Source organism: Microcaecilia unicolor, chromosome 9 (genome assembly GCF_901765095.1).
Source record: "Microcaecilia unicolor chromosome 9, aMicUni1.1, whole genome shotgun sequence".
Classification (NCBI taxonomy): Eukaryota; Metazoa; Chordata; class Amphibia; order Gymnophiona; family Siphonopidae; genus Microcaecilia; species Microcaecilia unicolor.
The window spans coordinates 181,117,031-181,143,517 of record NC_044039.1 but is presented as its reverse complement, the minus strand read 5'-3'; the positions used below and the strand labels follow the sequence as shown (position 1 = coordinate 181,143,517).

The following is a 26,487-nucleotide window of genomic DNA, read 5'->3' as shown; positions in this document are numbered from 1 at the left end:
GTTCATTGTGGATATCCTGAAAACCTTAATGGCGAGGGTACTCCAGGACTGGACTTGGGGAAACACTGCTTTAGAAAATACTAACCTCCAAGTTCTGTGTAAAAATGGGCTGCACAAGGCTGGATTGTGTGTGTATATTTTACACTTGAGTGTGCTTTCTATCATATAGTCCCCTGTCAGTGTGTCATAGAGTGCTGTCATACACGTTCTTCTGATATAATCATTGTAAAGCCAAGTGGCTTCCAGACCTAAAGGTGGCAAATGAGTTACTTTGAAGTAAGAGGGTCCCTCGGTTCTCCTTTAGTGTAATGCTCGTCTTTAGGGATGTGGGTGCTAAAAATAGCTCAAATAGTGAGGCCTATCGAGAGGAAACATGAAGATAGCATACAAGGGTCAGATATGTTAGATCTAACTTTATTTCTGGCTCTCTGTATTTTAGGTTTAATGGTGACATTCTTTATCTTATACCTGAACTGCATTACCTTTCATAAAATGTATCCTATGTTTGTGAGTTTTAAGTAGAAGGTGTGGACCGTGTATACCTTCACGGTGTGACAAATGGGCTAGATTTGCCGTACACTGAAAGGCTGACGTTTCCAATGCATCTGTCTTTTGAGCAAGGCCCTTTTTATTGACCTTTATATAGTTCTTTCAGGGGCAGTGGACCATTTAAATCATCCTCCATCCACTCCAGCCCCTAAGTTCTCTATTTCAGGACTCGCCAATCTTTCTGTGGCTACAGACCCCGCGCCCCCTCCCCCCCGGCAGCGCAGACTAAAGACATCCTGTTGAGTGCCCATGCAGGTTGCACCCAAACGCAGATTTTATGACCCCCCCACCACCACCCATTTGTGCTTGTAGCCCATAAGTTTGGAAGTTGGGCTGTAGTTTCTGATGTATGGGGCAAATTAATTGGTCATAGGGTGGCCCTGGTGCCACTCAACCCTCTTTCCCCCCCCCCCCCCCCCCCCCCCCCAATTCCACTGTCTCTGGTGCTTTTTATCAAAGCAGATGCTAATTGGCTAAGGCTTTCTTCTGCCTTGTAATTATCTAATTGCATCTAGAGATGCTGTAACACAGTAGATGATGACAGGCAAAGTCAGAATTAGCCTATCTAGTCTGCCCAGTGGGGTGTTTAGGATTGTAGCTACACCTCTCTGCAAGTTACCCTGCCCCCCCCCCCCCCCCGCCCTATGCCTTCTGAGGCATGAAAAAAAGTTATTTCACTGCATTTTCAATTTCAGAGGTCACAGTAAGCCTGCATGCATTTGTTTCTGTGATGTACATGTAATTTTCAGTTTATCAAAGACATTTGTGATGCATGCAAGGGATCCATCCCCTGCAAGTTCTGCATTTTTGCCAAACTACAGTAGCAGACCTTATCTAAACAAACAAAAAAGTTGGGGGTGGGCGGGCCTGGGTGCTGGATGATGTGTGAGAACCAGTAAGCTCATCTGCCTAGAATAGTGGAGACTGAAAGAGGAAGATGAAAAGCATTGACTTGCCTAAAGTGTAAAATCCAAAAGCAGCCAATCTTCTTTGGCTGGCAGCTGGTCTGTACCCTCAGCAGCACTGGCACGTATCTGGGCCGATTGATTGGGCCCACAGGTTTTTATCTGCTGCTGCTTGTGATGCTGCTGTGACATCGAAATAAATAAATTCGTGTTTTGCTAAATTAACTTTTGCAGCACCAGTTTAATTTTAAAACTATTAATTGTCATTCAGAACTGTCAGATGATAGAGAAGAAAGCTCAGAGCTATTGTAAATACCCCAGGAAACAACATCACAGTTGCTTATGTCTCTGTGGATAATAAATGACTGACCATGAAATCTGTGGCTGTAAAATGATTGGTTAATATTAATAATGTGTTAGAGAAACAAGAGGACAGGAAAATCTTGATAGCCACACACATGAGAAGCCATATTGCTTTGCAGTTAAGTCTGGTTGCTCTGTTCGATTATAATTTTGTTAGTCATGAGTGTAAATTAGTCAAATATCCTATTCAGTTTTTCAGGGTTCTAAATTGTAGCAGAAAGGTAAGCTCTGCAGGCGCTGCATCTTTTCTGTGTTACCAAATGTCTGTAGAGTTTAATGGTTTTACTACGCAGCGCTCTTGTGAAAAAGTAACACTTTCTTTCTGAATTCAGGAAGCGCCTGATATAGTTTACCGTCCTCTTGAGGTTTTGAAACCTGTGATTAGTTCTCGTAAGAATGAACTAGCAGCACGTGCTTACTGCAGCTTAAAAGGCCTTACTATGGGATGCGTTCAGACATCCTGTAGTAATTTCCTGATCTGCATGCGCAAACTGTTTGCTAAAATTTTTTTATATTTATCACGGGGGGGGGGGGGGGGGGTGTTGGGGTGAAGTAATGGGCTAACTGATTTAGGGGCCGATGATCAAATTCCATGCGCTGTTCCGAACAGTGCTGAAAAATTAGTGCAGGGAATTAAAGCCCCGATGATTAAAACTAATACAGTGGGCAACCCTACCCGCCCCCCCCCCCCACCCGTACCTTTAGAAGGGAGGAAGGAGTAGCACTCCCTTCTGGGGCACCACCTTCAAAATGACTGCACCCTTCTCGTTGCATCCTGGGATGCACTGGGCAGGGCTTCAATACCATATAAGGGAGTTTTTCCCTTATATGGTATTGAAATCCTGCCCAGTGCATTGCCATTTTGAAGGCGGCACCCCAGAAGGAGGAAGTGCTACTCTATCCTCCCTTCTAAAGGAATGGGAGGGGTTTGGGGGGCACTAGGCCACCAGGGGGGGATGGGGGTAGGGTTGCCCACTGGGCCACCAAGGACAGGTTTTTGGTGTGGGAGGGGTTTGGGGACTAGAGGTCCATTGGACCTCCAGGCACCTTGTGCCATTATATTTGGGGGGGGGGGGGGGGTTGGGGGGCTGGAGCTGGAGTTGCAGTGTCCAGGGGTTGGGGTGGAGGGAGAAGGTCACTAGGCCACCAGGGAAACTTGTCTGGGAGGGGTTGGTGGGGGGGGGGGGGGCTGGAGGTCCACCAGATCTCCAACCCCTTGCTTGTAAGCATTCAAATGCATGCTGAACAGGGCTCTCATTTCCTCCCCAATACTCCGCAAACCCTAATGCCAGCTCTGAGCTGGTGTAGGGTTTGCTGCGGGAGCAGTACCAGCGTTTGGCACGCTGCCTGCTGAGCATTGTGGAGGAATAGGTAAGGCCCTGTTTTGCATGCTACTTGCAGTCAGAGCTGGTGAGCTCGTTTCACGCGTTCGCCGGCTCTGATCATGGGACAGTGGACAGTGCTAGCAGCCTCTAGCGCCTGCATTTGCTTCTGATTATCAAGGCATTAGTGCAGGATTAGTGTGTTGAGCCCTTACCACCTACAAAATAGGTGTGTGTTAGTGCTCACACGCTAATAATTTTTAATGGCTGTGTGCTAATGGCGAGATTAGCACATGTCCATGACTAGGTAAAATAGAAAATCAGCCATTTTACAGCTGTGGTAAAAATGGCTTTAGCGCGTGGGAAAAACCTACCAAGGGCATTCTAAGGTCACTTTTTGCCACAGCTTAGCAATAGGACCTCTTTGTTAGCATATCATGGGAGAGTTGAGCAAACCTTTTTATTATGCTCATGTGTTGGACCCCATAGAGGGGCATAATCGAACAGAAACGCCTATCTCCATGGGCGTTTATCTCCGAGAACGGATCCGTGAAGGGGCGGACCCAAGCGTATTTTCGAAACAATTAGACGTCCATGTTTTATTCGCCAAGTTGTGAGCTGGGCGTTTTTGCTTTTCAGCGATAATGGACAATGAAATCGCCCAGCTCAAAAACGAATAAATCCAAGGCATTTGTTCGTGGGAGGGGCCAGGAGTCGTAGTGCACTGGTCCCCCTAACATGCCAGGACACCAACCAGGCACCCTAGGGGGCACTTTTACAAAAACAGAACAAAAGGTAAAAGAGCTCCCAGGTGCATAGCACCCTTCCCTTGTGTGTAGAGCCCCCCAAATCCCCCTCAAAACCCACTGCCCACAAGTCTACACCATTACTATAGCCCTAAGGAGTGAAAGGGGGCACCTACATGTGGGTACAGTGGGTTCGGGGGGGGTTGGACGACTAAGCATTAAGCAGCACAATTGTAACAGGTAGGGGGGGATGGGCCTGGGTCCACCTGCCTGAAGTCCACTGCACCCCCTAACAACTGCTCCAGGGACCTGCATACTGCTGCCAGGGAGGTGGGTATGACATTTGAGGGTCAAAATAAAAAGTTGTGAAACATCATTTTTTGTGGTGGGAGGGGGTTTATGACCACTGGGGGAGTCAGGGGAGGTCATCCCCGATTCCCTCCAGTGGTCATCTGGTCATTTAGGGCACTTTTTGGGGCCTTATTCGTGAAAAAACAGGGTCCAGGAAAAGTGCCCTAAATTCTAGCTAAAAACGCATACTTTTGTCCCATTATCTGTGAAATGCGCCCATCTCTGTTCGGCAGATAACCACGCCCCAGTTCCGCCTTCGCTACACCTCTGACACGCCCCCATCAACTTTGTCCGCATCCGCGACGGAGTGCAGTTGAAAACGTCCAAAATCGGCTTTCGATTATACCGCTTTAATCGTTTTTGTGAGATAAACGCCCATCTCCCGATTTAGGTCGGAACTTGGGCGTTTTTCTCGTTCGATTATAAGCTGGATAGAGTGCTCATCACAGGCTAAAACTGCTTTTATTGGAGGTCACTTACCTGTCCAGTGTTGCTCAAAAGAGCAGTATGTTCACAGACTTACCCCCCCCCCCCCCCTCCCCGGTTTACAAAGCCAGTCTAGCCGACAAAGTCCATTCACTTTGAATGTGCTGTGTTTACATTGCCTCCTGGCTTTGTAAACAGGAGGGTTAGAGGTTAAAGTAGTCATCAGCTTAGTGTTGGGAGCATTATTGAACAGGTACTGCTGTCTCAGATGAGGGTGGTTAGTCTAAAGCCCATGAGTTGGAGCCTTTAATTAGGAAGATGCTAGATCCCTTTAGCAAGGACGTATCTTTAGTAGAAAAGTAGCTAGGCATTACAGAAAGAACATGCTTTTAATTCAGCCACCCCATTTTTACTAAAGCTTGATATTGATAATAGTGCTTTTTTAGAGGTTCTGTTGGTTGTAAGAAAAATAACATAATGATGCCACATTAAAGGCTTCTCCATCTTTAAAATGCATAGTGTTGACATATCTTATCACAACTGTTTTTGCCTACTGATGTTAAATATCCTCATACTGTTTACATATACAGTTTATTTAAGATAGTGTCTGTCCTACATAACCAACATTACTTTTTTTAGATAAATGTTGGATTCTTTTGTTAAAAAAACAAAAAAAATTGAAGACCTTTCAATTTTTTTTTCTCGGTTTTCTTAAATTTTGACAAATAAATGTACTTTGTAATCGGTTCTCTAGTATATCTGTTTTTTGTTCTGCTCATGTTCTCCCACACAGCCATCATGTGCAGCAAGGAGGTTTAATGAACAGGAGTCGGCTTGATGTCACAAAGCTGAAGCCGGTTCACCCAGGGAGGTTTTCATTCTCCCCAATGCTGCTGCCACCATCTTGGTACACCCAAAACAATGTAATTGATAGGGCAACAAGCTCCATCTACTGGCTTCAGGCCGGATAATAGGCCAAGCACACTCCTGCCATCTCTTGTTCATCAAACGTCCTTGATATGCAGTCTTCATAATTCCCTAGATTTTGCTGCCCTCTCACATTTAAGCACTGGACAATTTCACCATAGGAAATCAAGTAGTGTTCATTGGCCATCATAAGAACATTGCTGTCCATGACTTGGTCCTTCTAACGTGGCTGCACACTTAAGTCTAGCAAATCCTGAGCTGCTGCTTAACCTGTATCTCTGACGTGGCAGCACAGAGCACCAAGCCATGCAATCTGTTTCAAAAGAGCATAATAACAAGGACACCAAAAATTGCAAGATAAATACAGAGTGCACAAATATTTTGTCAAACGTATGAGGTCCTGTTCCAACATGAAAAATCCAGTTCAGCCGACTGGAGAATATATCTGACAAATACGAATGATAACAGTAATAAAATATTATAAGCAACAGGGCTGAAATTTGGTGGCTGTATAATAAGTTACAAAATTATGATCTCACATATTTGAAAGATAAAATATTTTTTGAAGCTTTCAGCATTATTTAAGCACTGTCAAGTCAATTGGACATATTAAAATAGTTATGAAGGATTGTTGTCACCTTCAGCTTCTGTATATGATATCTGCATATTTAAAAAAATAGTCATAGTTGAGAGAGATTTTTGTATTCACGTTGCCTGTTGATTATGTTCATAGAGTAAGTGAATTTCACCATTTTGTGTTGATTCACTTTTGTAAATAATTATTGGCCAGTACGTAGAGCTCATTTTAAAACACCCAAATGCCTATACATTTTGCTGTGTAAGCCCTGTTTTGCTTCGGGTTTCAGATCTTCCTTTGCTCCAGGATGTTTTTTTTTTTCTACAGCAGGGATTCTCAACCCAGTCCTTGGAACACACCCAGCAAGTCAGGTTTTCAGGATACCCACAATGAATATGCATGAGACAGATTTGCATATAGTAAAGGCAGTGCATGCAAATAGCTAATGCATATTCATTGGGCATATCCTGAAAACCAGACTGTGTGTCGCGAGGACTGAGTTGACAACCCCTGGTCTAGAGCGAAGGTGGAAGGAGCTTCGTACACCTTAGGGGTAAAGACCAAACTAACTTAGCTGTATTTGTTTTGTCTTTGGCAGAAATTAGTGATCACTACTATATGTTTGTCAGGTATATTTTTTTAGGCTGCTGAACAGGAGCTGATTTTTCATGTTGGAGTATGACCGTATATTGTTGCTAGAATAATATTTGGGTGCTCTGTATTTAGCATGGAGCCATGAACTGTTGGGATGCTGTAAATGTACCAGTCAGTACTTGTAATAATTTCATGTAACATTATCTGCTATTCTACTTGACAGCACCAAATTGCTGGATTAAAATTCAAATTTGACTGATGGCTTTTAACAGCATGATGAAACAATATGTTTTGTTAGCTGAAGAATCAAGCATGTTAAGCAAAAATGTATTAGTGATGATTGCATTAACAATGATTGCAGGTGTAATATATAAACTAGGGAGCTTCAGGGGACGCTGCCCGTAAGCTATTCCGCCCTGAGTCAGACTTGAAATGTTTTTATTTTCAAAGCCATAATCACAAGAAGTTAGTTCAGGGCTCGTCACCAATATGTGAAACTCCTTCTTGGACTCTTTGAGTAGATAAAACCATCATGGGGGAAAGGAAGGTATGACACTCTCGCTAAACAGCAGGGTCACGGATTTGATACTTCCTTTCTGTGGTACAAGCAAAGTGGTTTTACATTCATTATATGCAGGTATTTCTATGTCCCTAGTGGGTTCACAGTCGGAATTTTTGTACCTGGGGCAGCGGAGGTTTAAGTGACTTGCCCAGGGTCACAAGGAGCCACAGTGGGAATCAAACCCAGTTACCCAGATTCTTAGCTCACTGCACTGCACAGGTGCTTGGGTGTTATTACATATGCCCTCTAAATTCAGTGTGTTAAAACAGATTTATGTGTATTGTGCTCACACGTTGTCCTAAAGGAGCCAGCTCTGTTTAGCCTTTGATGAGCTGTTTGTATCCCTACTATATTTCATGAATTTTCAGCCAGGTGTTGGCACCCCAGAAGCATTAGCTACTGCCATTTTGTTTTTAATGTCAGGAAAAGGCACATTTCTGGCCAGCAGAGACTTCTGCAAGGGCAGGGTCAGATTAGCAGAGCACAAAAAAAAAAAAAAAAACCCAGAAGTGGTCATGTGACAACTTGTTGGCCCTGCTGATGGACAGTAGCTTAGACACAAGTCAGTTTTAATAGTGGGTGTTATGGATGTTCTGAAGAAAAATTTAGTGAACACTTTAGGGATTCCGGACATAAATATAATAATAGGTGTGGAATAAAGGGGTAATTGTGTAAAGCAGGTACGAAATGCCAAAGGTTCGCCTAAAGTCTGTCTTACATAGTGTGTATTTCACAGGAAAGTATACAGGTAGGCAAAGTCTACAGGACTCAATATTTTCACCTCTAATCTATAGAATGCTGTAAGTTATCTTTATCATAGGTGAGGACAGGGCAGGGCTATGGCTAGAGTGACTACTCGTGACTGAGCACATATGTGCACATGTACCCAGTTGCTCTGATATTTCATAAATAGAATAAGGTGCCCGGTTATAGAGTTATCTCCAAAGGGATTCATTGAAAATAACAATTAGCATATAATAGAACTTGCAAAGCAGGTATCCCAGGCAGTGAGAGCCGATTTAGTTTGGGGGTTCTTTTTGGTTTCTCTTTAAATATGCTTATAAATATTGATGGGCTTCTGGAGTGCTGCCTCCTACCAGAGACACGAAGGGGGGGGGGGGGGGGGGGGGGGGTCACAATTTTTAAGCAGGATCATTTTAGGCCCTGCCTCCACTCTTTCTCCCTCTCAAACACTGAGCAGCTTCCAGTCTGGAGGCCTACACTTCCTGCCTGTTAATTTCTCACAGCAGGATGTGTTGGAGCTGAGATTTGAAGCTGCTGATGGTTGTGTGTGTGCAGGCACAGAAAACAATGGTTGCCTCCCAGTCTCATATTCTGCAGGAGCTGGCTGTCCAAAGTGGGAGTCTCCCACCCAGAGCAGGAGCCTTGGCAGGTCTTCCACACTCAAGAATGTTTACTGACGGTGGAAGGGTGATCCACTGCTTTATAAAGAAATTATATCAAGAAATGTAGGGTAAAAATCCCTTCCTCCTTAAGAAATTTCTGCTTTCAAATATTCTGGAGAGAAACCTATGCTCAGCCGGTTTACAATTACTCCTTATAGTTACGGAACAGTAGTGCTGTAGGTGAAGGTTGATTTGCAGCAGAATATGTCCAAGTGTGCGGCCTATGCTTTTATGCAGTGTTTTTCCCCTCTCTCTCTCTGTTCCTTCTTGCTGAGCTCCCAAACCTGACCTGCGGTGACCAGTATTGTGTTCAATTCTGGTCGCCGCATCTCAAAAAAGATATAGTGGAATTAGAAAAGGTACAGAGAAGGGCGACAAAAATGATAAAGGGGATGGGACGACTTCCCTATGAGGAAAGGCTGAAGCGTCTAGAGCTCTTCAGCTTGGAGAAAAGACGGCTGAGGGGAGATTTGATAGAGGGCTATAAAATAATGAGCGGAACGGGTAGACATGAATAATTTGTTTACTCTTTCCAAAAATACTAGGACTAGGGGGCATGCGATGAAGCTACAAAATAGTAAATTTACAACGAATTGTAGAAAATTGTTTTCACTCAACGTGTAATTAAACTCTGGAATTTGTTGCCAGAGAATGTGGTAAAGGCGGTTAGCTTAGCGGGGTTTTAAAAAGGTCTGAGCGGCTTCCTAAAGGAAAAGTCCACAGACCATTATTAAATTGATTTGAACGTTCTCAGGATCTTTCCAGGTATTTGTGACCTGGATTGGCCACTGTTGGAAACAGGATGCTAGGCTTCATGGACCCTTGGTCTGTCCCAGTGTGGCAATAATTATGTAACCTCAAGCCAGTCAGGTTTTCAGGATATACATAATGTATATATATGTATATCCTGAAAATATGTATATATGTATGAGAGATTTGCATACCGAGGAGGCAGTGAATGCAAATCTATCTCACGACTAGTCATTGCGGATATCCTGAAATCCTTACTGGCTGGGGTCCCCTCAGGACAGGTTTGGTAATCACTGGTGTAAACCATGGGTCTGCATAAGTATCAATAACCTAAGCCGAGGTGATCCCAGCAGAGCTGCCTGTTATAAATGTACCCTCCCTGAGATTAATGATAAATACCATAGTGCCTGTGAATTAATTAGTGCTCTTTATGTAATAGAAGGGTCCTCGACAAGAGTGGCGAAAAGGGACACCAAAATTAATTACATCCGGTTGAAGTCAGTTCTGTTGTGTACATCAGTTTGAACAGAGATTCAACGTTATTTATTGCCTGGTACCAAAATAAAACCAAAAAGCAGCAAATACATTTTAGCATTGTATTAGAACTTAAGGCACAATAATCAAACACATGACAATTTTCCTTTTATTGATTTTTATTCTTGCTGTTAATACAGTCTTGTTTGTTACAGATTTGCTCTTTTACCTTGTTTCCTATCACTATTGCTACCATTGTAAAAGCAAACCCTACCCCACCTCCCACTTTTGCTCTGGTAAGGGAGAGATTATATTTCTTGATAATTCTTTCTTCTGCTTATTGCCCAGAAGGTGGCGCTAATGGATAGGGTTACCTACCACACACTCTTGGAGTCCACGGTTTTGTTTTTTTACTAATTTGGCCTTACAGGGATGCTGCCCCCTCTTACTGTTACATACAATTTTGAAGTAATATCCTTGATAATAAAAAAATGATCTAATCTAATTCAAGGATTTATATACGCAGAATCCAAAAGGTCCTAAGTGGTTTACAATATTTAAAGGCTTACTATGCAAAATGGAAGCCACAAACACAGTAACTTGAAATAAAGATACAGGTCATATAAATTATAGCCTAATAATTACACTGATAATTTCTCAATAAGACACGTTTTTAGTGTTTTTCTAAAAGAATGATATGAACCGTCTTAGTGCCAAAGGCAAAAGCATTCCAAACTGAAGCAGAAAAAAAGTGTTAAAAGAAGCTTTCCAGTGTTTACTGTATTTTAAAGCATAGGAGAAGGGGAGAGATGTATATTATTACAAGAAGAAGAAAATTTCAATTGATTGACCAGAGAATCCGGAGCAGAACTATAAATTGCCTTATGAATGAAACAAAACTTTTTTAAAAATAAATTCTTTCATGCAGCGGAAGCCAATGAAAAGTTTTCAGCAATGGGGAAAAATGCAGTATTTAATATAATGAAAATAATCCTAGCTGCTGTATTTTCTAGCAGTAGGGCATTACAAGTTGAATAGTGGATTAAGTTGTTACTTTTATAGCTACTGTTCCGTATGCCCCATTAAAGATATTATAATTTTCAGCTACTTAGGGGAAAAGTTACTTTGCAAAAGGCAGGGGTCCTGCATAGAAAGAAAGTGAATTTATATGTATAATGTACTTCTGGATTTCATTTATTTTTAAAAACATTTACATACATTTCTCTGAAATTGTCCAAGCTCTACTGACTAAAACTCAGCATGATTTTTAACTTTTGATTCCCTGTTGAGGTGAATGTAAGCAGAAAGCTAAAAACAAGCTTAAAAGAGGATGTAAGATGCTGCAGATAGACACCAGTATACCAGAGGACATATGAAGCAGAATATTGTTCCTTATTCCACACCAGTTAAACATGTTGAACTATACCCCCCTCCCCTCCTTTTTGTTTTTCTAACACACTGGGAGCCGTTAGCGCGGCTTTGTAAAAGGGGTAAGTAAGGCTTGTGATGTACAATCATTTTTACATAGGATCTGGCTAGGAGAATTTAAGATATCTAGGTCGGGATGTGGCCAATTGCTGCAGGTTGTGTTTTGTCTTTTTTTTTTTTTTTTTACAATAGACTCTGCCAAACTATCACCTCTTGTAAAATGGCAGGATTACATGTGTATGTTCTTCCACGTTCAGCAGGAGCAGTGATTTTCAAAAAGAAGTACACGGAGAAAACATACAGGAGCAGCTATTTAAAATCACTGTGCCTGCTTTCCACATGCCTCAATCCTGCTGCAGCCATTTGTCCCCCCCCCCCCCCCCCCTAGTAGAGCATTAGACCTCCCTTAGCTATAGTATTTGATTACCTTTCCATCCCCCTATTAACAGCAAATCTGTGCCTGAGCCTTCCATCCCCAGCCTTACTGGGTCCCTGGTGGGAGCAGGAGCAATGTTCACTTGCTCCATTTCATACAGACCTAGGTCTCAAACTGGTGGCTGCAGTCCGCTAGTGGGAATCTCATGATATTATTGCTTGGGTTCCGGTTGCCAAATAAAAGTAATGATTCCTTATAGGGGTATCGGTATTGCTCCTTACTAGAGACCCAGGCCCAGATGATCAAAAGCAAACGCCGGCGCTAGTGGCTGTTAGCGCCATACTAGCGCCGGCATTTGCTACTGCCCCATTAGAGCCCTTGAGCGCGTGAAACAACGCGCTCGAGGGCTCTTTGCACAAGTAGCATGCAAATGCATGCTAAACAGGGCATTAGGTATTCCCAATGATCAGCGGCCAGCGCGCCAAAGTTTGGGTCGCTTGCTGCAGCAAACCCTACACCAGCTCTGAGCTGGCGTTAGGGTTTGCCGATCATTGGAGAGGAATGGTGAGCCCTGTCCAGCATGCAGTTGCATGCTGGCAGGCCCCTGTTCTCCCCCCAAATCAAACCTGCCAACGGGGCTGGAGGTCCGGCGGACCTCCGTTCCCCCCCCCCCTTGACGATCCCACACCCCCCAGGTTCAGGGAGGCCTGGAGATCTGGTGTGTCTCCAGCCCCCCCAAACTCCCAGAAAATGTCAAGTGGCCGCCGGCTAAACCCTCTCCCACCCAGCGAGCGACGGGAGGGGGGGCTAGAGGCTCCCCCCCCCCCCCAGCGTTGTCCGAACGATCCCTGGTGGTCCAGCATGAGGATAAGTAGTAGTAGTAAGAACAACCCCACTCCTAGCCCCCCTACCTTTAGTTGGAGGAGGGACGTAGACTGCCTCCCTCATCTTCCTTCTGTTGATGCCGCCGCTAAATGGCGGCACCCAGCCCCGCCCATTGCATCCTGGGCGGGGCAACAAACAATTCAGGCAGTGTTAGAAGGGATGTTCTAGTAATATTTAACCTGGTTAGGTACAGTACTGCATTTTAGATTTGATTGCAAATTAGTAAAATGCAGAATGATAAAGTTCTAAACATTCAGGTATCTTTTGGTAAAGTTGAAAATTAAGGGATTTTTTTTTTTCAAAGGAATGTCTGCTAGTAGGCTTTTGTGGATAGAAAATAATATGTGTTCCATGAGGAGAGACTAAAAGAAAATGTGGTGAACTCATGCATGTTTGTTTATTTCTTATTTTTTAGGATTTATTTACCGCCTTTTTGCTTAAGTTTTGATTTCAGAATGCTGAGGATGAACAGGTCCATTAATGCTGATTAATGAAGGCATGAAACCTTGATTCATTGCACATGTTTGAGGGCCAAGTAAATCCAAGTTAAATGCGCTCTTTAGGAGTTTATAGGGTTTTTCCCCTTGCTTCTGTGATGCTGCCAGGAAAAGAACCCTTAGGTGGCTGTAAACCCTGGTCCCCTCACCTCTGGATCAACCCCTAGAAGAAACCCCTCCCCCCATGTTGCTCTGCTTTTATGTGGAATTAAAACAAAATCTTTTATTACAAAAATTGCTATTCATGATTATCATCACTTACCTGAGGAAATATTGATTTCAGAAACAGCGTCTGATTTGAAAAAATCAGTTTCTCTTTACAGTCCTGAAACATGGTGTTAGTGACTACAATAGTGGTACTAGGCCGGAATAACCGTGTACTTGACATAACTTCAGAGGCTATCGTCCCACTATTGCAGTAATTAAAGCTGGCATGTTAGAACGATTTTTTAAACATGACCCTGTTTCTCAAAATCACAGCCTCATGTGTGTGCCATAGTCTGCATTTCATCACAGTGGGCCTTGCCGCTGGAAGGACCATAAGGGTGTGCATAACAATATCAGTCTGAAACTGATCAAAGAACATTGTTTTCAAGTTCATTCTTTCTTTGATTTCTAGATTTATCTGACCAAGAATCTAGCAGTAGTGTATCACCGCTTTTGCCACCAGCGGTAGAGGACGAGGGGGAGCCACCGTTCAAGAAAGCACAATTTACCTTTAGACAGGACACCCCTTCACGTGCTGTCTCTCTTCTAGAACTTGAATCTGCATTTCGAGGCATCTTCCCTCTCTATGACAGCCCAAATCTTCACTGCCATTACAAGTGCACCTCCATCAACTGTGACAGCATACAGCTGGAAAACCAAAGAGGAGTTAAATTTGCCCATAAGTGGTTATCGGACAGAGCTGTGACCTACTGTCAAAGGACAGGTGTTTACTGGTTAGTCTTCGAGGAGGGTCGAGGAATGTACTGCTTCCTTTGTAGGAAACACAACACTTACAACAAGCAGAACAAGCAGAAAGTGTTCAACACTACCCCCGCAATTAGATTTAAAAAATCTGCTCTTCAGGATCACACCGAATCACAGCAACACATGCTAGCAATTCTGGCTGAACTGGCTGGTAGAGAGACTGCAAACAATATGCTAGAAAATGAAAAAGAAGAGATTTCTATACTCTTTAATTCCTTCCTTACAGCATACTGGCTTGGCAAGGAGGAGATCTGCGTCAATAAACTTGTTCCCTTCCTCGGGTTTTTAAAGGATCCTTGTTTACATGAAACAAGCTATTTTGAATCTGCAGAGGTGGTGGAAAACGTCTTTGTAAGTCTTGGTAACGCCATTCAAACTGAGATTGTCGAAGCTGTCCAGCAAGCTTCTTGTTATGGTCTTTTGTTTGGAAAGTTAACAGATTTTGGACCTTGCGATTTACTACTTACTTTTATTCAGTATGTTGAGCCTTCAACAGCAGAAGTCAGTGCTAAATTTTTGTTTTCCGAATGCATAGTGAAACAATTAGGAGAACCAGAATCTGATACAATAGTAAAATTGATAAAAACCACCCTGCTGAAGCTTGGACTTCCCATCGAAAAGATGGCTTCTGTTGTAACTGATGGAGCAGATGCTCTAACCTGTAAGACAATAGGAGTATCAGCACAATTGAAAGAAATTAACCCTGCTCTAATTTCTTTCCATTGCCTGTTCCCAAAATTAGGTATCAAAGCTATTGGTGATCACATACAAAATCAGGACATAGCTGATGTTGAAGGTTCGGTAGCTGAGATATGGAGACTGTTTGAAAATTCATCACCTATGGCAGAACTGTATCTAGAAGAACTTCTTCGAGTAAGAGGTGTAGGTGAGATCCGCCCTGCCGTGAAGACTTCGGTCAAGCTTATTCTACAAGAGAAATTTAAAATAAGGTATTCTTCATTGATCACGTCCATAATGACAGTCTACAATGACTACATTGTACTCCTTAATATCTTTCGTACGGTTCAAGGTGGCAGTGATACAGAAAACACACTTTTCAACAAAATTAGTTCTGTTCAGTTCATAGGTACAATATACATACTTAAGGACATTTATCCAGTGTTGCTTGCTTTAACAAAGATCTTCGAGAAGGGAAAAGTTAATTTTACTACCATGGAATCCTCGGTTTATTACTCAATACATCAACTAAATGAAGTGTTGAACAGAAAAAAGGCTATTATAAAGCTTAAAGAAGATCTACAGCCAGAAGGACGACTGGGATTATCTAACATATTTTTGGGAACAGAAGATGAAAAATACCTTACCCAACTTCTAGAAGATTATGTTTCTGCAATTAAAAACCACCTTCATAACAGGTTTGACTCATACTTGCCTTTGGTGTCTGCATTTTCAGTCTTTAATCCTCTGCTTGTTCCAGCTCCAGAATCACCAGACTTTGGTGAATATGGTCAGTCAGAGATTAAGCTCCTTGCTGATCACGTCTTCAGAGAAGCTGAGAGAGACATTAAGGTCTCTGAGCTCAGGGAAGAATGGGAAAAGCTTAAGTTTGAACTTTTTGATTGGAAAAATTGCATTCCTGCTATTGTACTGACAGGTGGAGCCATGACAGTCATTGAATGGTGCCTCAAGCATTTGTTCATTTTGAAGGGTGATGTGAGTCACTCATACCCTAATCTGCTTCATCTTGCCGAAGTTTGTTTATCAATGCCAGTTACCAGTAAGTGGCCAGAAAAAGCACTTCAAGCTATAACAAATTTGAACTTAAAAAATGAACACAAGATAAGGGGTGACCTTCTTAACAGTTGGATACATATCATACAAAATGGTCCAGACTTCGATGCTCCAAGCTGTCAGCACCTGATTTATAAGGCCATTAGGGTCTTCATTGATCAGAGGAAAGCACAGCTGCAACCCTGCACTAAAACCAAAGTGATGGAAGGGCCTTGCAACTCTGGAATTAGAGGCCTTTCAGTGGAGGCCTATCCAGATGTGAAAGAGGAAACTTATCTGGATGTAAAGGAGGTGGTTCATATTCTAGGACTTTAACCATCCGCTCTGCATTCTAAAGATGCCTTCTGCTGCTGAGCATTCATAGCTAGTATTTACAGGTAGTATTAATAAAGATTTGCTGTAGGCACATAGTAACATAGTAAATGACGGCAGAAAAAGACCTGCACGGTCCACTCAGTCTGCCCAACAAGATAAACTCACATGTGCTACTTTTTGTGTATACCTTACCTTGATTTGTACCTGTCTTTTTCAGGGCACAGACCATATAAGTCTGCCCAGCACTATCCCCACCTCCCAACCACCAGCCCTGCCTCCCACCACCGGAAAAACCTTACCAAATAGAATCCAAATCTGAGTTAAGGCTATCGCATACAGAATTCTGTTTCATTTGCAAACAAATGTCTAAACAGCCATGGGGGACTTTTTTTTTTTTTTTTTACTTTGGCTATCGGGAGTGACTGAAATTAGTATTTTGTATCAGTATTTTCAAAGGAAAGTGAAATTATTAATAAAGTCAGTGTGACGGTTAGGAAGGCATTCTCAGTAAGCATCCCAACTTATGGGCTGGGATCTGGGTGCTTTATTTAAAGACTGACCAGAACTAGATGAAGAATAGTTTTTGCAACCAGCAATTAGCTTTATCAACTGAGCCAAAAGTTGGCCTGTAAAAATGTTTGTTGTTGAACACTGGGAAGCCATCAATGCACTACTGTAGTCTTGAAAGTAGTTACTAACCAGGCATAGCATGAATTATTTGTCCAGTTCTGATCATACTGTTATGCCAAGACCATTAAGAGCAGCATTTTCGAAAGGACATACAAATCTGAACTGAGAGGCCCAGGTTTTTTTATTTTTTTATTTTATTACATTTGTACCCTGCGCTTTCCCACTCATGGCAGGCTCAATGCAGCTTACATGGGGCAATGGAGGGTTAAGTGACTTGCCCAGAGTCACAAGGAGCTGCCTGTGCCTGAGGTGGGAACTCAGTTCCCCAGGACCAAAGTCCACCACCCTAACCACTAGGCCACTCCTCCACTCCATTAGTATTTAGAACAGGATCTGCTGATGTAGAGCCTGGTCTGAAATGAGCATTTATACGCTGGTTACATGTGGCAGGAGCATCTATTTTAGAAACATAAATGTCTAAAATATCAACAGGTCAAAATGGGCACCTAAATGTTTGTTCTCCGAGGACAAGCAGGCTGCTTGTTCTCACTGATGGGTGACGTCCACGGCAGCCCCTCCAATCGGAAACTTTACTAGCAAAGTCCTTTGCTAGCCCTCGCGCGCCCGCGCGGCCGTCTTCCCGCCCGAAACCGGCTCGAGCCGGCCAGTCTTCTTTTGTCCGCACTCGGTACGGTCGTGTTTCGCCGTGTCGGGCCCCGGAAAGTTGACCTCGCGCGTCCAAATTGTTTTTTTGAGCGTGTTTTTCTCTTAGGAAAGTTTTTCTAAAGTCGGGAAGTGTTCCGAAAACCCTCCACCGGGTTTCGTGTCAATCCTCCCCGTACTTCCAGCTTTTTGCCCCGGTAAGTTTTCTTTCGTCGTCGGGGTAGGCCTCTTTTTGGCCTCGGTCGAGATTTTTCTCCCTCTAAATTTTGGTGCTTCAATTTTCGCCATTTCGGCTTTTGATTTCGCCGGCGTGATTTTTCCGCCCATGACATCGAAGCCTTCCAGCGGCTTCAAGAAGTGCACCCAGTGCGCCCGGGTTATCTCGCTCACTGATCGACACTCGTCGTGTCTTCAGTGTCTGGGGGCCGAGCACCGCCCTCAGAACTGCAGTCTGTGTTCCCTGCTTCAAAGGCGGACTCAGGTAGCGAGACTAGCCCAGTGGAACGTGTTGTTCTCGGGCTCTTCGTCGGCATCGGCACCGGGATCTTCGAGTGCATCGACGTCGTCAGCGTCCAGACCATCTTCCTCGGCCGCCCTTGCATCGAGTGCATCGAGGCATCGGGCCTCTGCATCGGCGCCGAGACATCGGATAGCTGCATCGACGTCGGTGGTACCAGGACCTCGTCTGCTGATGTCGTCGGACGGTGGTGCATCGGGTGGAGTGCAGGTGAGGGCTGTCCATTCCCCTGCTGGTGGCGGTGAGCCCTCGGGTGGGTCTCCTCCTACCCTGAGGGCTCCTGCGGTACAGCCCCCCCGAGATCGACCCTCGTCGGTCTCGGCCCCGAGGAAGCGACGGGTGGATTCGACGTCCTCCTCGTCGGTGCCGGGGAGCTCCGGTGACATGCTTCGGAAGAAGTCGAAGAAGCATCGACACCGGTCCCCTCCCCGCGTCGGCACCGAGAGCTCTGGGTCGCCGAGGGAGTCGGCACCCAGCAGGCATCGGCACCGAGAGGACCGCTCACCCTCTGTTCAGGAGGTGTCGATGCGCTCCGCTCTGGACAGCCCGGAACAGCCTCCACGCCCGGAACAGGTACTGACGTCGACGCCTGCATCGACCTCCATGCCTTTCTCTGCAGCCGCTCTGAACGAGAGCCTCCGGGCCGTTCTCCCAGAGATTCTGGGGGAGCTGTTGCGCCCTACCCCTCCGGTACCGGCGGTGCTTGCGCCTCCGGTACCGTCGAGCGTGGCGCCGGCTGGCCCATCGCCCGGGGTGAGGTCCCCGACGTCGGTACCGCGTGCGGTGCCGACTGCGGCCACCTCCCAGGAGGGCTCCCCGACTACGTCGGCGGAGGGAGCTTCGCCGATGCGGGCGAGGGAGTCTACCTCTCGACGCCCCCATCGTGGACGTGGCTCCACGGAGTCGAGCCGGGCCCGGTTGCAGACGCAGGTCCGTGAACTTGTGTCTGACACCGAGGGTGAGGCCTCGTGGGAAGAAGAAGAAGATCCCAGATATTTCTCTGACGAGGAGTCTGAGGGTCTTCCTTCTGATCCCACTCCCTCTCCTGAAAGACAGCTTTCTCCTCCCGAGAGTCTGTCTTTTGCTTCCTTTGTCCGGGAGATGTCTACGGCCATCCCCTTCCCGCTGGTTGTGGAGGACGAGCCCAGGGCTGAAATGTTTGAGCTCCTGGACTATCCTTCTCCACCTAAGGAAGCGTCCACTGTTCCCCTGCATCATGTCCTCAAAAAGACATTGCTGGCGAACTGGACCAAGCCTTTAACTAATCCCCACATCCCCAAGAAGATCGAGTCCCAATACCGGATCCATGGGGACCCAGAGCTGATGCGCACCCAGTTGCCTCATGACTCTGGAGTTGTGGATCTGGCCCTAAAGAAGGCTAAGAGTTCTAGAGAGCATGCTTCGGCGCCCCCGGGCAAAGACTCTAGAACCTTAGACTCCTTTGGGAGGAAGGCCTACCATTCCTCTATGCTCGTGTCCAAGATCCAGTCTTACCAGCTCTACACGAGCATCCACATGCGGAACAATGTGCGGCAGTTGGCGGGCTTGGTTGATGCTCTTCCCCCTGAGCAAGCCAAGCCTTTTCAGGAGGTGGTCAGGCAGCTGAAGGCGTGCAGAAAATTCCTGGCCAGAGGAGTTTATGACACTTTTGATGTTGCGTCCAGGGCCGCTGCTCAAGGTGTGGTGATGCGCAGGCTCTCATGGCTGCGTGCCGCCGACCTGGAGAATAGAATCCAGCAGCGGATTGCGGACTCGCCTTGCCGTGCGGATAACATTTTTGGCGAAAAAGTCGAACAGGTGGTAGAGTCTCTCCACCAGCGGGACACCGCATTCGACAAATTCGCCCGCCGGCAGCCTTCAGCTTCTACCTCTACAGGTAGACGATTTTTCGGGGGAAGGAAGACTGTTCCCTATACTTCTGGCAAGCGTAGGTACAATCCTCCTTCCCGACAGCCTGCGGCCCAGGCTAAGCCCCAGCGCGCTCGCTCTCGTCAGCAGCGTGCGCCTCAGCAAGGCCCCGCGGCTCCCCAGCAAAAGCAAGGGGCGAGCTTTTGACTGGCTCCAGCAGAGCATAGCCAACATCCAAGTGTCAGTGCCGGGCGACCTGCCAGTCGGGGGGAGGTTGAAAGCTTTTCACCAAAGGTGGCCTCTCATAACCTCCGATCAGTGGGTTCTCCAAATAGTCCGGCAAGGATACACCCTCAATTTGGCCTCAAAACCTCCAAATTGTCCACCGGGAGCTCAGTCTTACAGCTTCCAGCACAAGCAGGTACTTGCAGAGGAACTCTCCGCCCTTCTCAGCGCCAATGCGGTCGAGCCCGTGCCATCCGGGCAAGAAGGGCTGGGATTCTATTCCAGGTACTTCCTTGTGGAAAAGAAAACAGGGGGGATGCGTCCCATCCTAGACCTAAGGGCCCTGAACAAGTATCTCGTAAAAGAAAAGTTCAGGATGCTTTCCCTGGGCACCCTTCTCCCCATGATTCAGCAAAACGATTGGCTATGCTCTCTGGACTTGAAGGATGCCTATACGCACATCCCGATACTGCCAGCTCACAGACAGTATCTGCGATTTCAGCTGGGCACACGTCACTTCCAGTACTGTGTGCTACCCTTTGGGCTCGCCTCTGCACCCAGGGTGTTCACAAAGTGCCTAGCTGTGGTAGCAGCGGCGCTTCGCAGGCTGGGGGTGCACGTGTTCCCATATCTCGACGATTGGCTGGTGAAGAACACATCCGAGGCAGGAGCCCTGCAGTCCATGCAGATGACTATTCGCCTCCTGGAGCTACTGGGGTTTGTGATAAATTACCCAAAGTCCCATCCTCTCCCAGTGCAGAAACTTGAATTCATCGGAGCCCTGCTGGATTCTCGGACGGCTCGCGCCTATCTCCCAGAGACGAGAGCCAACAACTTGTTGTCCCTCGTCTCCCGGGTGCGAGCGTCCCAGCAGATCACAGCTCGGCAGATGTTGAGATTGCTGGGCCACATGGCCTCCACAGTTCATGTGACTCCCATGGCCCGCCTTCACATGAGATCTGCTCAATGGACCCTAGCCTCCCAGTGGTATCAGGCCGCTGGGGGTCTAGAGGACGTGATCCACCTGTCCACGAGTTTTCTCGAATCCCTGTTTTGGTGGACGATTTGCTCCAATTTGACTCTGGGACGTCCCTTCCAAATTCCTCAGCCACAAAAAGTGCTGACCACGGATGCGTCTCTCCTGGGATGGGGAGCTCATGTCGATGGGCTTCACACCCAAGGAAGTTGGTCCCTCCAAGAACGCGATCTACAGATCAATCTTCTGGAGTTGCGAGCGATCTGGAACGCTCTGAAGGCTTTCAGAGATCGGCTGTCCCACCAAATTATCCAAATTCAGACAGACAATCAGGTTGCCATGTACTATGTCAACAAGCAGGGGGGCACCGGATCTCGCCCCCTGTGTCAGGAAGCCGTCAGCATGTGGCTCTGGGCTCGCCGTCAGGGCATGGTGCTCCAAGCCACATATCTGGCAGGCGTAAACAACAGTCTGGCCGACAGGTTGAGCAGGATTATGCAACCTCACGAGTGGTCGCTCAATTCCCGTGTGGTGCGACAGATCTTCCAGGCGTGGGGCACCCCCCTGGTGGATCTCTTCGCATCTCAAGTGAACCACAAGGTCCCTCAGTTCTGTTCCAGGCTTCAGGCCCACGGCAGACTAGCGTCGGATGCCTTCCTCCTGGATTGGGGGGAAGGTCTGCTGTATGCTTATCCTCCCATACCTCTGGTGGGGAAGACTTTGTTGAAACTCAAGCAAGACCGAGGCACCATGATTCTGATTGCTCCCTTTTGGCCGCGTCAGATCTGGTTCCCTCTTCTTCTGGAGTTATCCTCCGAAGAACCGTGGAGATTGGAGTGTTTTCCGACCCTCATCACGCAGGACGACGGGGCTCTTCTGCATCCCAACCTCCAGTCCCTGGCTCTCACGGCCTGGATGTTGAGGGCGTAGACTTTGCCTCTTTGGGTCTGCCAGAGGGTGTCTCCCGCATCTTGCTTGCTTCCAGGAAAGACTCCACTAAGAGAAGTTACTTCTTTCATTGGAGGAGGTTTGCCGTCTGGTGTGACAGCAAGGCCCTAGATCCTCGCTCTTGTCCTACACAGACCCTGCTTGAATACCTTCTGCACTTGTCTGAGTCTGGTCTGAAGACCAACTCCGTAAGGGTTCACCTTAGTGCAATCAGTGCATACCATTACCAAGTGGAAGGTAAGCCGATCTCAGGACAGCCTTTAGTTGTTCGCTTCATGAGAGGTTTGCTTTTGTCAAAGCCCCCTGTCAAGCCTCCTACAGTGTCATGGGATCTCAATGTCGTTCTCACCCAGCTGATGAAACCTCCTTTTGAGCCACTGAACTCCTGCCATCTGAAGTACTTGACCTGGAAGGTCATTTTCTTGGTGGCAGTTACTTCGGCTCGTAGAGTCAGTGAGCTTCAGGCCCTGGTAGCCCAGGCCCCTTACACCAAATTTCATCACAACAGAGTAGTCCTCCGCACTCACCCTAAGTTTCTGCCAAAGGTCGTGTCGGAGTTCCATCTGAACCAGTCAATTGTCTTGCCAACATTCTTTCCCCGTCCTCATTCCTGCCCTGCTGAACGTCAGCTGCACACATTGGACTGCAAGAGAGCATTGGCCTTCTACCTGGAGCGGACACAGCCCACCAGACAGTCCGCCCAATTGTTTGTTTCTTTTGACCCCAATAGGAGGGGAGTGGCTGTAGGGAAACGCACCATATCCAATTGGCTAGCAGATTGCATTTCCTTCACTTACGCCCAGGCGGGGCTGGCTCTTGAGGGTCATGTCACGGCTCATAATGTTAGAGCCATGGCTGCGTCGGTAGCCCACTTGAAGTCAGCCTCCATTGAAGAAATTTGCAAAGCTGCGACGTGGTCATCTGTCCACACATTCACATCTCATTACTGCCTGCAGCAGGATACCCGACACGACAGTCGGTTCGGGCAGTCAGTTCTTCAGAACCTGTTTGGGCTTTAGGATCCAACTCCACCCCCCGAGGGCCCTGTTTGTTCTGTTCCAGGCTACACTCTCAGTTAGTTGGTAAATTTTTTAGGTCAATCTCAGTTATGTCCTCGCCGTTGCGAGGCCCAATTGACCATGGTTGTTGTTTTGAGTGAGCCTGGGGGCTAGGGATACCCCATCAGTGAGAACAAGCAGCCTGCTTGTCCTCGGAGAAAGCGAATGCTACATACCTGTAGAAGGTATTCTCCGAGGACAGCAGGCTGATTGTTCTCACAAACCCGCCCGCCTCCCCTTTGGAGTTGTGTCTTCCCTTGAAGTGTATTGTCTTGCTACATACTGGACTGGCCGGCTCGAGCCGGTTTCGGGCGGGAAGACGGCCGCGCATGCGCGGTGCGCGCGGGCGCGAGAGGGCTAGCAAAGGACTTTGCTAGTAAAGTTTCCGATTGGAGGGGCTGCCGTGGACGTCACCCATCAGTGAGAACAATCAGCCTGCTGTCCTCGGAGAATACCTTCTACAGGTATGTAGCATTCGCTTTACGAAATATCAACATAAATGTTTATGTGCCAGAACATAAACTTTTATTTTTGCTGGAGCTGTCACAGATCCCGGTATCCCTTGGTTTGCTTTAGGAGGAAAATCAGCCACAGGGGTGGAGAATTAAGGAGGTGGCTTTCCCTAATTCCCCCAATGGAAACACTGCTCAGGAAGAACTTGTTTCCGAAACCTAAAAGTCCCAGGTAGCCAGTGTAAACCCCGAAGTTGATATTTTTGGACATAGTTATGCATTCTCCTGAAATGGAGAATACATTTTATATTTTAGGCCCACCTTAGTCTTGTCCAAAACATGCCCAGACCACACCTTATTGCCAGATATATATATATCTAAAACTGGAAAACATGCATAATCCCGGCTTTCTAAAATTGGAATTTAGATGTTTATGTAATCTAAAACCTGAATAGTGCTTCTAAAATAAGCACTTAAGTAGTTAGAATAGGAAGACCTAGGATAATCAAAGGAATAACAGAGCCTAACATGCAGAAAAGCATAACCCATCAGGCACAGGTGATATTCACTGTAGAAAGAAAGATTGTGAAAATACTATCTTGTTTATAAGATCAAGACATTATCTGTTTTTAGAAGACGATTCAGTACATGCATTTTAGTCAGCGTATAATCCGGCTCTAGGAAGTCAGTTACAGTGGCACCTCAGAATTTAGCATTCATCCAAAAGTAATGGGATTTTAAAGATTTGTTACAAAATCGAATTCTCAGGCAGGCTTTTGGTGTAGGTCTGGTGCAGTTCGTATGAAAACAATTAATGGTGGCATTATTTTTTATTAGGCTATCATTTTGTGTAGCTTTATAAAGTTGTGAAAAATAGGCAGTTTTAAAATAAAAATGTTCCTATTTGGAAAGACTATAGGGGCAGCTGTTTTCAATCTGTTTTCACAGATGCAGAACTGCATATGTGCAGGCTGAAAAGTGCTATTCAGTTTCCTTTTAGTGCTTGGTATGTTATCTTTTAATGTAATGGTATGAGAGTGCTGATCCGTTTTAGTGGATGTTACTCAACTGTTTGCCCTAGAAGCATTTATATGGTGGAGTTATTGATTTGAAAAGCAACAGCAACTCATTCGTTGTATCACTCAAAGTTGTATCTTTACTGGTGGGAAATGTCCATCACTGTTTGGATCTCTTACAGTGAAATACTGTCCTTATTCTTCCTACTTTTCGCACAATTCCTAACCAGCTTTGGGCCACTTGGAAGGCTGTTTATTAAGCTCAATTAGTTATTAGCTCGGTTAATTGCTGCATTAGCAGCACTCTCATAACATAACATAGTAGATGACGGCAGAAAAAGACCTGCACGGTCCATCCATCTACTGCTGTGGGAAACAGCTAGTGTGGAAGGGGATGTGGAACGAGGGGGGGGGGCTGTCTTACGGTTAATGCACGGCAACTACCCGGTTACATGTTAGCTGTAATGCGGCACAGTTAATGCCACCTGCAACGCATTATTTGCCATGCAGTAAAACAAACAAAAAAGTGTTGTCTGTGATAATTGGATGGGGAAAACCTGGGCACACTCCCAACAGCTATCACAAACGTTTTGTTGTTACTGCTTGGAAACTGCCTCAGTACCAATACGGGTTACAAAACAATACAGTTTATGGAATAAGAGAAATTAAAAATAGAAATTAGCATATAAAACAACAAAACAAAGTAAGAACTAAAGCACAAACCCAAATCCTCCTAATCAAAATTTACCAAATAAAAAAAAGTTTTCAACTTTTTACGAAACAATAAATAATTTGTATCTGTTCTGATAAATAAGGATAAATAATTCCAGAAAGAAGTCACAGCAAAATAAAAATAGTATTAACATTTTTCAAAAATTGAAGCTCTTTAGATGTAGGTGGCCGGTTCAAATCCCACTGCTGCTCCTTGTGATCTTGGACAAGTCACTTAACTCTCTATTGCCTCAAACTTAGATTGTGAGCTCTCCTGGGACAGAGAAATATCCAGTGTACCTGAATGTAACTCACCTTGAGCTACTACTGAAAAAGGTGCGAGCAAAATCCAAATAAATAAATAAAATAATTTATCCTGTAAGCGGGAAGAATGCCTAAACAGCATCAATACGTTGATCACTAATTTGAAACACCAAATAAGCTGCTTTAAAACAATATCTGAGCTTGTATAGGGAGCCAATGCAATTTTACCAAAAAAGGTGAAACACTATCAAACTTCTTGATCCTATAAATCAACCAGGTTGAAGTATTCTGAATAAGCTGGAGTTTGTTTAATAACTTAGTAGACAAACCCAGAAAAAGAACATTACAGTAATCAATCTGATGATCGAATAAGATGGAATTGTCTCAATTTGAAAAAATGTTGGGGTTTTTTTTGCCAGAGATGATTTACTTGAGGTTCCTGCAGTGTGTTTTTTCAAGCAAAAAAGGTGCCGGTACTTAAATGCTAGGCCACTCTTAAGGAGTGGGGTGATCACTTAGGGACCCACCCCACAATAGCCAGGCCCCCTGCAACCAGTCACAGAATCTATGACAAGGCAGAATTGTTGTGTAGAGGTTGATCTCTTTCATTAAAACTTGGGGTCCATGGGTCAATTTTAGCAGACAATGGAAAAGGTGCCGGTACTCAGTACCCCCTCAAAAAAGCCCTGGGTTCCTGGGACAATGATGAATCCAAGATAATTCCTAGAACTCTCAATGTATCTTCTACTGGTAGAAATTTACTGGGGGATAGTGAAATAATTTTAGGTAGTCTACACTTGGATTCTTAAACCAAAGAATTTTGGTCTTATTAGCATTCAACTTCAGCATATTATTCAAAGCGCAAAGCTGGATCCTATCCATACAAAAGATAATCTATTGAAAATGTCACCCAGGTCATCAAAAACAGTATATCGTCTGCATAAGAAAATAAATATTCATCTATATTCAATTTAATAGATCCCAAGGTAGATATTTAAAAAT

General features: G+C 45.4%; 1 protein-coding gene and 1 long non-coding RNA gene across 8 annotated transcripts in view; one reads left to right on the top strand and one right to left on the bottom strand.

Annotated features, from left to right (window-relative positions):
* Window positions 1–16,269, top strand: part of ZBTB25 (zinc finger and BTB domain containing 25) — a 40,729-nt gene extending 24,460 nt beyond the window's left edge. For 6 of the 7 annotated variants that reach the window (XM_030215355.1, XM_030215353.1, XM_030215350.1 and 3 more), the window contains exon 4: window positions 13,758–16,269. In XM_030215355.1, coding sequence (XP_030071215.1) covers window positions 13,758–16,177 — 2,420 coding nt within the window. In that variant the 3' untranslated portion in view covers window positions 16,178–16,269. Of the gene's footprint in view, window positions 1–1,725; window positions 2,311–13,757 lie in introns of those variants that run through there. The other variant, XM_030215356.1, reaches the window with a different exon arrangement.
* Window positions 16,270–17,156: 887 nt separating this feature from the next.
* Window positions 17,157–25,414, bottom strand: LOC115478109. The gene is made up of 3 exons (XR_003943441.1): window positions 23,527–25,414; window positions 22,922–22,923; window positions 17,157–17,326 (listed from the first exon to the last, which is right to left on the bottom strand). It is a non-coding gene; the product is annotated as an uncharacterized LOC115478109 (long non-coding RNA).
* Window positions 25,415–26,487: the final 1,073 nt, after the last annotated feature.